The sequence below is a fragment of the Peromyscus maniculatus genome, chromosome 3, assembly GCF_049852395.1.
Source record: "Peromyscus maniculatus bairdii isolate BWxNUB_F1_BW_parent chromosome 3, HU_Pman_BW_mat_3.1, whole genome shotgun sequence".
Lineage (NCBI taxonomy): Eukaryota > Metazoa > Chordata > Mammalia > Rodentia > Cricetidae > Peromyscus > Peromyscus maniculatus.
The window spans coordinates 111,338,178-111,349,119 of record NC_134854.1 but is presented as its reverse complement, the minus strand read 5'-3'; the positions used below and the strand labels follow the sequence as shown (position 1 = coordinate 111,349,119).

The 10,942-nt window shown below is 50.1% G+C and overlaps 1 protein-coding gene across 1 annotated transcript in view; it reads left to right on the top strand.

Annotated features, from left to right (window-relative positions):
* Positions 1-7,783: 7,783 nt before the first annotated feature.
* The window catches only part of Podxl2 (podocalyxin like 2), a 33,906-nt gene continuing 30,747 nt past the window's right edge, over positions 7,784-10,942 (top strand). Inside the window, exon 1 of the mRNA XM_076567312.1 lies at positions 7,784-7,900. Coding sequence (XP_076423427.1) covers positions 7,840-7,900 — 61 coding nt within the window. The 5' untranslated portion in view covers positions 7,784-7,839. The remainder of the gene's footprint in view (positions 7,901-10,942) is intronic.

The window sequence follows — 10,942 nt, the reverse complement described above, 5'->3', positions numbered from 1 at the left end:
TACTAGTGTTATTTTGATTCTGGTTTAATGTGGGTTTCCTGGGCTTCTTTGAAGCCTTTTCCGCCTGCCCTCAGTTTCAACAAGACATAGATCTGGTTAGATCTGCTTTGTGGATGTGTCTGGCACTTTGGGTTTTAAATGTCTCCTTAAGGGTCATTGCTAATGTAAGCTCATTGTTTTTTAACTCAAGGCCTCACCCTGTAACCCTGGCTGGGCTGGAACTCAACTTGGAGATCTTCCTGCCTCTGCCTCCCAGGATTAAAGGCATGTACCACCAGTCTGGCTCATTGCCAGTTCACCAGCTTGGAGCCTGGTGGGAAGAAGTGAGGTTATTGGACCCCGACATACCTTTCTTTGTTTCCAGACCACTACAAGGTCAGCAAGTCCCTGCTACTATGAAGTTCTGTCTCAATATACTTCAAGCCAGCAGGCTGTATGCAAATCTTTGCAATGAGCCCCAAACCTTACTTCCTTATAAGTTGATTATCTCCTGGTACTTGTTTGCAGAAACAGAAAGTTGACCAACACAAGACACTGCTGTTACAGCACACAGAACTGACATCTTTATAGTAATAAGTTCTTGTGTCCAGACAAGATACGTTCATCCATTGTTCCTGGTTCTTAGGAAGCTACAGAGCCTCTGCATTTAGATTATGCACGTCTGGGTTGCCTCGTTCTGGCTTTTAATTGTGCTATTAAGACTGAATGATTTCTCCTTTTGAGCAGTGCCAGAACAAGAGCCAGAGCCCTGCTCCTGTCCTGCAAGAGCTGCACTGAGCCACACGCGTGCATCCTGTGCTGTGCTTCCCAGTGGTTACCATAACAGGGCAGACTCGGCTTCTAGCCAGCCTTGAACTCAGCGGGCTTATGAGTTTTGCAAAGTTTTTTTTTTTCCATTAATTTCACCTGTGTTCTTTATCGGGTTAGCTCTTACAGGATGCTCAGCCTTTTGGGTTTGAGCGATCCCTTTTTTGCTCCTCACTTGATCTATCAGGGCACACTTGTAATGCACCATGAAGTCTGGTTATTGATTGTAGGTTTCTGGGAGAGCCTCTTTGGGGTCATGAAAGTTTCCTCTTAATTTGTATCCTTGAAAGAGTTTTGCTTTTTTATAGAGATGCCAAATAAATAATCTCACATAATTGAGTAAGATGTGTCCTTGTTCTCATACTTTACCCCATGTCCCTGAGCTGAGCCCTGCCTCACTGTGACAATACTACTTGGGATGAATGGCGGCCTCAGGCGGCGTCCTGTGGTTTTAAGTTAGGCTGTGACTGCTGGGTGAGGCAGGTTCAGGCTCTCTGCTGTGTATTTCTCCTGGCTGCTTTGGTGTCAGGTTTTACTAACACAGAGTGAACTGGGACGCTCGTGGGCTTTGCTCTGGAGACACTGTTTTGTGGGTACGTGGCTTCCAAATGGGCTTGAATACTTGATGAGGGGAAGATTTCTCGTCTCCTTTGTCTCCCCATTGTCCTTGGTCCCTTTAGCTTTGCTACTGGGACGAATTTCACCAAATGTAAATTTTACTGAAAAGCATTCATTTAGGGGCCGGGGAGATTGCTCAGTTCTTTTTTTTTTTTTTTCCGAGACAGGGTTTCTCTGTGTAGCTTTGCGCCTTTCCTGGAGCTCACTTGGTAGCCCAGGCTGGCCTCGAACTCACAGATATCCGCCTGCCTCTGCCTCCCGAGTGCTGGGATCAAAGGTGTGCGCCACCACGCCCGACTGAGATTGCTCAGTTCTTAAAACACGGAGGACATGAGTTCTATTCTCAGAACCTACAAAAAGTGCCAGGTGCAGTGGTGTGCCTGTCACAGCACCAGGAAGGCAAATACAGGCAATCTCTGAGGCTCAGGGGACAGCCAGGTTACTCTGCTTGACCAGCTCCAGACCAGGGAAAGGTCCCGTCTCAAAAAGAAAAACAGTGGACAGTGCCTGGGGGGAGGGGGACACTCCAGGTTGTCATCTGGCCGACACACATGAGCACACATGCATTCATTTAGACTTTTATTTTCCTATTTGTGCACATGTGTGCAGGCGAATATGTGCTACGACGTGCAGGTGTGTACAGGTACAGATCAGAACACAACATTCAGGAGTTGGTTCTTCATTGGTTCCAGGAATCAGACTCAGGATGTCAAGTTTGGTGGCACGTGCCTTGCTGACCCATCCCGCCAGCGTCATTTAGACTGCTAAAATTCCATCCATGAGTCGCGTCGCTTCTCTTCCCATTTTTAAAATCAAGTTTGTACCTTGTATTGTTTTCTTAATGTCTCTGATACTGTAGGTGTTCTGCTTTGTTTACACCCTACCACATTTACACTCATTTGTTTTAAGACAAGGTCTAACTGTAGCCCTGGCTGGCCTGGAAATAGATCCTCCTGCCTCTGCTTCCCAAGTTCTGGAATTAAAGGCATATACCACCATGCTATTTTTATTTTTGAGACAAGCTCAGCCCTGGCCTGGAACTCAAAGCAATTTTCCTGCCTCAGCACCCTAAGTGCTGGGATTACAAGCATGAGCCACTGTGCCTGGCTTTCCTTTATATTTTTGAATAATAATAGGCTTTTAGCAATTGGTTCTATCAGGTTCTTTTTTTTTTTCTTTCAACAATAGACATTTAGTGATTTGTTGTTTTCTGAAGACTTTTAAAAGTAGCTTCTTAGATGGGACATTTAGTTCATTCACTTTTGACTTTTGTTTGTTTATGGATTTTTGAGACAGTTTCTCTGTAACTGCCTTGGCTGTCCTGGAACTCGCTTTGTAGATCATGCTGGCCTTGATGCCTGCCTCTGCCTCCCAAATGCTGGGATAAAAGTGGTTACCACCATGCCTGGCTTTACTTTTAACCTTTTTTAAAAAAAATTAAATACATATATTTGCAGTTATGATATCTCTGCCAGCTTTGGACTGCATCCCTAGACTTCAACATACAACATTCTCATGGTATTAATTTTTGAGAAGATTTGAGGTTTACGCTATGATGTGCTCTAACTCAAGAGCTATTTAGAAGTACATGCATTTGGGCCTGTGGTTTCCTCCATTGATTAAATCTCATTTGCTTCTGTGCTGGCTAGTTTTATGTCAACTTAACATAACCTAGAGTCACTGGAAAGGAGGGGACCTCAGTTGAGGAAATGCCTCCATAAGATTGGACTGTAGCAAATGGGCACAGTGGGGCACACCTTTAATCCCAGCACTTGGGAGGCAGAGGCAGGCAGATCACTGAGTTCAAGGCCAGCCAGAACTATCTACAGAGTGAGTTCCAGGACAGCTTCTTACTAAGTGATAGATGTGGGAGGGCCCAGCCCACTGTGGGTGGAACACCCCTGGACAGGTGGCTCTGGGTTCTGCAAGAAAGCAGGCTGAGCAAACCATGGGGAGCAACCCAGTAAGCAGCACTCCTCCATGGCCTCTGCATCAGCTCCTGCCTCCAGGTCCCTGCCCTGTTCGAGTTCCTGTCCTCCAGTGATGAACAGTGATGTGGAAGTGTAAGCTGAATAGACCCTTTTCTCCCCAACTTGCTTTAGTCATGGTGTCTCATCACAGCAATAGAAACCCTCACTAAGACAGCTTTTATACCTTTAAAAATATTAATTTTTATTTATGTGTGTGTTCGTGAGTATATGCCATGTGTGTACACACATGTACAGGGATCAGAAGAGGGTGTCAGATCTGGAGCTGGAGTTTCAGGCTGTTTTCAATGGATATGGGTGTCAGGAACCAAACCCTGGCTCTCTAGAACAGCAAACACACTTAACTGCTGAGCCATCTTCCTAGCCCGTCATTTCTGATTACTCTTCAGTATTCCTCACAGTTGTGCTCCTGCCCACCACCAGAACACGAGACAGAATCCTCTCAGAAGAGGAAGCAGGTATCTTGCCCAGGGCACCAGCTTGTCTTGTGGGGGGAGGGGAGTTCCAGAGATGGCAGAGGTTAAACTGTGTTTGTACCTAACAAGAATGATCTGGAAGACACAGGTCTGTTGCAGAATATTATTTTAAGGTGTGTTACTTTTGTTTATGTTGCATTTGTTTAACTCTGTGAAGCTATGTTACTTTGACTGTCTAAACACCTAATGGTCTAATAAAGAGCTGAACAGCCAATGGTGAGGCAGGAGAAAGGATAGGCAGGGCTGGCAGGCAGAAAGAATTGATAGAAGGAGAAATCTGGGAGAGAAGGGAAGTAGCCAGAGAAGGAGGAGGACACCAGGGGCCAGCCACCAGCTGGTATACAGAAGTAAGAAAAGGAAAAAGCCCAGAGGCAAAAGAGAGATGGGATAATTTTAAGTTAAGGAAAGCTGGCTAGAAACAAGCCAAGCTAAGGCCGGGCATTCATAATTAAGAATAAGCCTCCATGTGTGATTTATTTGGGAGCTGGGTAGCAGGCCCCCCAAAGAGCAAAACAAACAACAACACAGGTCCACATTGTCCATAGAAGAGTGGCACAGTGAAGTCTGATAAGGAGCCCAGGTCGGGGGAGATGCTGATTGGCCCCACGTCTCACTCTCCTCTTTCCCAAACTAGATACTTGCTCTAACAGCTCTTCTCGACACTGTCCCAAATGAGCAATGGTCACTGTAAGAACAATGTCCATGAGGTTCAGACAGTTCAAAGAGCAAGGCCATTAACATTCTGGACATTTCATTTTAGTCCCAGCATCCCATGCCTGTGTCCTCTGGGTGGCCTGGCTTTGCACAGAAACTATGCAAATTGGTTCTTCACTATCTTGAGCTTGCTTTATTCTGTCCTTAGAGTAAAGCACGAAAATACCAATCAATAAACACTAGCCAGTGTGGCCACTCTCCAAGTCCTATCGGCTCCATCTCAGTGTTCTGTTGCAGAGTGTCGCAGCCCAGGTGTGTGGGTTCACGTGGATCTGTGGAAAGAAGACTCAGGGGCATCTTAAGAATGAATTTAGCCTTTTGCGGCTGCAGGGGTCCAGCCTCTAAGGACTGAAGTACTTTCCCTTCGCCCTGGGCATTTTTATTTTCTCTCTATTTACAGTTTATCCAGTTAATTTCCATATCTTCAAAACAACCTGAAAGGAGCTCCCAAAGATAAAATGCCAAGTGCAAATTCCTCAGTTTCTCAGGTACCACGATTTCCAGGTTTCCTAAACCAAATTTTGCATAGGCCCTTGATCCTTGGGAGACTCTGAGACAAGAGTCTCATAGGACAATAAGAGAAACAAAAGTGTGGGTTAAACAAAGGATGGATTAGGGCTAGGTGCTACTCTCTGGAGCCAGGCCAGAAGTAGCTCAGCAGGAATGCTGCCACAGTGTCCCACTGACTTTAACTCAGGTTAGCCCAGGTTAGACTTTGATCACTACCACCCCCAGATACCAGCAACAACCTCCTCTCTGGTCATTGATGTTTTGCTTGTTTATTTTGTCTCGAGTGCTTGTCCAATACTGTTTACAAGACCTAATGAGACCATGATTGCTACTTTAGAAATGAGTTTCTTCCAGGACAAAGTCTACACTTACCCTGACACACATAATCCTTTGTTCTCTAGAACCTGACCCCCCTTCACTGCCCATCAAATGATGCAGGCTGTGCAGTCAGGTTGGCCTCAGGCTAGGGGACGGATAAGAGGGTCTGCAGTCCTGGATTCTGGTTGTTGCCACTTTGCCTTTTTGTGTTCAGGGTCCTCACATTGATGGATAAACTACAGAACTCGCAAATGCCACCCATCTGTCTTCTGCACTCTCCCAATGATGATGCTTATTCCTCTGAATGTGACAGATAGACCGTGTCCACTCTGTTCTTTCCCTTGGAGCTCACATTTTGCCCCTGCCTTCTCAAATCCTGTTTCTCTAAATAGACTAGAAGATCCAAGTGCATCTCTATCTAATGACATCCCCTGCAGTGAGGAGTGAATATAGTTTACAAAAACATCCAGCATAGGCCAGACATGATGGTACAAGCCTTTAATCTCAGCACTCGGGAGGTGGAGGCAGATGGATCTTTGTGAGGTCAAGGCCAGTCTGATCTACATTGGGAGTTCCGGGCCAGTCAGGGCTACAAAATATAAATAACATTTTTTAATCTTTTAAAAAAGATTTTTGGGCTGGGCAGTGGTGTCACAAGCTTTTAATCCCAGCACTCAGGAGGCAGAGGCAGGCAGATCTCTGTGAGTTTGAGGCCAGCCTGATCTACAGAGCTAGTTCCAGGACAACTAGAGCTGTTACAAAGAGAAATTCTGTCTCGAAAACCAAACCAAACCAAACCAAAACAAAATCTTTAGTTTTTAAATGTATTAGTTTTTATTTTATGTATGAGTGTCTTCCTGAATGTTTGTACATTGTGTACATGCATGGTGTCCACAGAGGCCAGGAGAGGGTGCCAAATCCCCTGGAACTGGAGTTAACACCAGTTCTAAGTCACCATGTGGGTGCTGGGAACAGAACCCAGGTTCTCTGCAAGAGTCAGCAAATGTTCCTAACCAATAAGCCAATCTCCAGTCTCTTCATTGTGTGTGTGTGTGTGTGTGTGTGTGTGTGTGTGTGTGTGTGTGTGTGTGTGTGTGTTTCTGTGATTATATGCTATGTGTGTGCAGGTGCCCACAGAGATCAGAAGAGGGCATCAGATTCCCTGGAGCTGAAGTTATAGGCAGCAGCAATGTGGGTGTTAGGAACCAAATTTGGGTCTTCTGGAAGAGTAGCAAACTCTGCTGAGCCATCTCTCCAGTGCCCCTCCCACACCAGACACTCTGAATGTAGCTCAGACAGACCTAGTCTTAACCTGCATCCTTCCTACTGCCGGGATTACATGCATGCACTACCATGTCTGGCTACAATTTGTTATTTTGCACAAGTGTTTTCCTAATTTACTATATATAAAATAAAAATGCCACAAAATTATGGGTACTGGACAGATATGTTCCAATAGATGCAGGGCACATTTCTTTCTGTCTTGGAGATGGCCAGAGCCTCCCTCTGTATCTAGAATGGTTTCTCCCAAGCCCAGCTTATCCAACATCCATTCATCCTGTAAGGGTGTCTCTACAGAAGCAGGCTGAAGGTCCCCTTTGTTGCCTACTGCTCTTTGTACTTAACCAGCCTTCCTACACTTGTGGCTCTGGGACCGCATGTTAAGGAATGTTCCCGCAATGCCTGTCTTATTTGCCTCCATCATGCTTGGCACAGGAGTGAATTTGAAGTCAAGGGGAGGCACACACCAAGAGAAAGGCAGCTCTCACAAGATATCTGGTGACAGGGACGCATCTGCTCAGGCTGAGAGCCAACTGGAAGTTAGGGGCTAAACTACATTGTAGTGGCTCAGAGGTTATGAGCATGAACTGCTGGGATTCAGTTCTGAGCACTCATATGGTGACTTACAACCATCCATGGACATTAAACGTGTACTTGGTGCACATACATACACGCAGGCAACACACACACATAAAACGCAAATAAATAACAAATTACACTCGGCACAGAGTTCAGTTCTCTGCTCTTGCCCAGGTTCCCCACCAAAGCCTGGTCCTCCCAGGCCTTCAGAACCCCAGGTCACATGCCCCAGCAGCTCTCGGCTGATCCTGGCCTCTCTCTCCTTTGCTGCAGCTGGCCGGTCTGCTGCACAAAGGGTGCGGGACCCGGTTCCCGGGATGTGCCCCCCGGGTGGCGAAGTGCAAGAAGCTGGAGGTGCAGGTGCGAAGCCAGACTCCGCAGCAGGACCCCGCCTCCGAGTTGTCCACTGCATCGATTGGGCGGCTGGGCGCGTGAGTGACGGGTACGCGGGCCAACGGGGCGCGCGCGCGCCACCGCCTTCGCTTTGCGCGCCCCCGACGCCGGCCCGGGCGCCGCGGCGCTGCGGCTGCGGGCGGCGACGCTGCACCATGGCCCGGCCGGTGCGGGCCGCCCGACTGCCGCCGCCGCTGCTGTTGCTGCTGGCCGCGGGTGAGTGGGGCCGGGCCGCGGCGCGAGGGCGCAGGGCGCACAGGGCCCGTGCTGGCTGCGCCACAGAACAAAGGCTGTGGGGCGCGCAGGGTCGGCCGCGCGCGGGGAGGAGGTGGCGGCGCGGGGCCTGGAGAGAGGGACCCCCCCCCCCCCAGGCGCCGTGTCCGGGGAGCTGAATGCTCCGTGCCACGCGCGCGCTCGGGGACGACGCGATGGGGCCGCTGCACCAAGGTGCCCGTGCCCCACCCCTCGCCAGGTGACAGGTGACAGGTGATCAGTCTACGGCCACCGAGCAGAGGGGCGTGTGCGTGTGTGCACGAGAGGGTTCAGGGAGGCGCAGCAGGGAGGTGAAAGCCCACGGTGACACCCTTGGAGAAATCGCATCGTAAAGCTCCAGCGGGTCCCCACGGCGCGTGGGCCGGGGATGCCGGGGGTCTGAGAGCGAGCTGCGTGGCCGAGGTGGATGTTTACATGTGCATGGAGCTTGCCTGGGAAGGCGTGTGCGTGTCGTTGTGAACGCGTGTCCTCGACTGCGCGGGGCAACTTTATTAGGAGCTGACAAAGGGGTAGGTCTGCGACAGCGACTGCCGCCACACGGGGCTGTGTGTGAGACTTGGTACGTGGTTTTCCATTCAGCAGTCGCACAGGGTACCTCGTTAGTGTGGTTGTGTGACAGATCGGGGCCTGGGGCAGGTAAGAAATGGATATGTCTGCGGGAGAGAAAAAGAGACAGCTTTCCAGGGTAGACATGAGATTCAGGGGTGTGCGTGAGTGTGTGTGTGTGTGTGTGTGTGTGTGTGTGTGTGTGTGTAGGGGGCGGGCACAAGAGCTTGACAGGCTCAGAGGCAAGCCACCACCACAGAAGGGGCGGAGGAAGGCTGACTGCAAAGGTGGGTCAGATCGGGACATAGTAGAGCTACTTCTCACAGAAGGGTGGAGCTGGGACCCCATCCTAAGGTGGGCGTGGTGCAGGAGCAGGCTGCTGGGCTAGGTGGGCTACAGGACTCAGTGAATAGCCCTATACCACTTCCCCTCCAGTGGAGACAGGCATGGGACTGGCTACCCCAGTGCTCAGGCAGTCACCCCACCAAGACTCAACCCTATGCAATGTATGCAAATTCCAAGGGGGTCTGTGTGAGGGGAGGAGCCAACCTTGCTCGATATGGACATGTGGTGGGCCCTGACTTTGGGACTGTCAATGATAGAACCCCAGGAAGATGTCTGGGGAGTCGGGGAGAGTGATCAAGGCTGTGTGTACCTGTAATTCCAGCGCTTGGGAACCTAAAGAGGCCGGAGAATTGGGAGTTCAAGGCCAGACTGGGCTGCAGAGCAAGACCCTGTCTCTAAAAAAAAAAAAAAAAACAAATACATACAAAATAAAATAAAGCAAAAAGGCTGAGTGTGAGGGGACTGGCCCCTCACAATGCACTGCTGTGCCTGCTGTGAGCAGGCTGCGTTAGCAAGGGCACGTGCGTTACCCTTGGAGAGGAATAAAGGACCTAACAACACAGGGGTGGGGGGGTATCCATTGGTGTTGGCATCGGACATCTACACAGACCACCTGCATCCTCTGGGAAGATCTGCTCTCTCTCTCTCTCTCTCTCTCTCTCTCTCTCCCTCCCTCCCTCCCTCCCTCTCTCTCTCTGGGTCGGAGCCACACCAGTCCTGCCACAAGTACCAGTCAGGACCCAGGCCTGGCTCTCGTGGCCTTCATCCTAGTGACCAGGAGGATGCTGCTCAGGGCCCTCCCTCCTCCCTCCTGCCACACTCTCCATGAGCGTGCCCCTGGCTCTGGGCAGGCACGTGTGTGTCTGTCGGCGTGCTGCTTTTTTATACCTTTGTGTAGCAGAATGCCTCACTTAAGCGCTGTGACTCCACAGCGCACATCGGTGGCGTGGTGGTGGGGGATGGGGTGTAGGATGGTGGTGCTGGAGCGTTTCTGTTGTGGCTGCCACTCTGGGCTGTGGGGGCAGAGTGGCAGATGCTGCCCAGCCACCTCCCATGCTGGTGTCTGCGAAGGGCTTAGGGGGATCTGACATGAAAGCTGCTGACTGGGGCCGTGTGCAGCTGGGGGTAGACAGACCAGACTGCCAGGGCTGAGTGGGAGCGGTGTGGGGAGATACACCGGGTTCTGGGGCCTTGGCTTTCTTTGACCCTAAGATGTCTGCCTGTTTCCATCGCCCCCTTTTCTGGGCTTGTTTAGATCTGATTTCCCTTGAGGCCGATCCCCCTCATCCCTTCCTGTATGCCTTTTCCTTTCTGCCTCCCTTTGGGGTGATGAAGTACCAGAAAATGCAGTGAGCTTGAGGAAGAAAATGAATCACATGGGGAGCATAATTCTGGGATGTTAAGTCAGATAGGGTCTCCACTGAGGCAGACTAATTATTAAATGAAAAAATAATTATCTGCAGAATGGACAGGCTCCACCTATTCTGGTGTCTTCTCGTGGTGGGCAGGTCTGAAAAGCAGTACCCCCTACCCCTTTGCCGAAATAATTGCCCACTACCAAAGCCTTTGAAAGCATCCAGGTCTCTATAAAGACAGAGCATGCCTTCCAGAGAATGAAAATTGGCTGGGAAAGAGTGAAAACCGGGGAAATTATCAGACCACCCCCTTTTTTAAAAGTGAGATTTCAGTCTTTGTTAACGCCTGTAGACCACCAGGAAAGGTGGATCCAGAAGAAGAGATGCTGGTGTGGGGGGCAGGGGGTGCTGGCTGCTGGAGAGCAGATGGAGTCGGGGAGTGGAGGCCCCCACCTGGGGCATGGAGGTGTCAAGGTGCAGATCCAGGGTGCTCCCAGCCATAGTGCTCTGCACACAGACCTGGCTGCTTCCCCCCCCCACCTCACCCCCATGGGAAGTGCACAGCTCCTACTCTATTGTCTGGGACGGGGGGGGGGGGGGGGTGTGCAGGGAGCTGAAGTGCTGGGCAGTTTCAGGTCCAGCTGACTGTGGCCACTTCTCTAGCACACTTAAGTTAGTTTGGTTTTTGTTTGTTTCTTTGTTTGGTTTTGTTTTGGAAGACCTATGCAGTTCTGGCTGT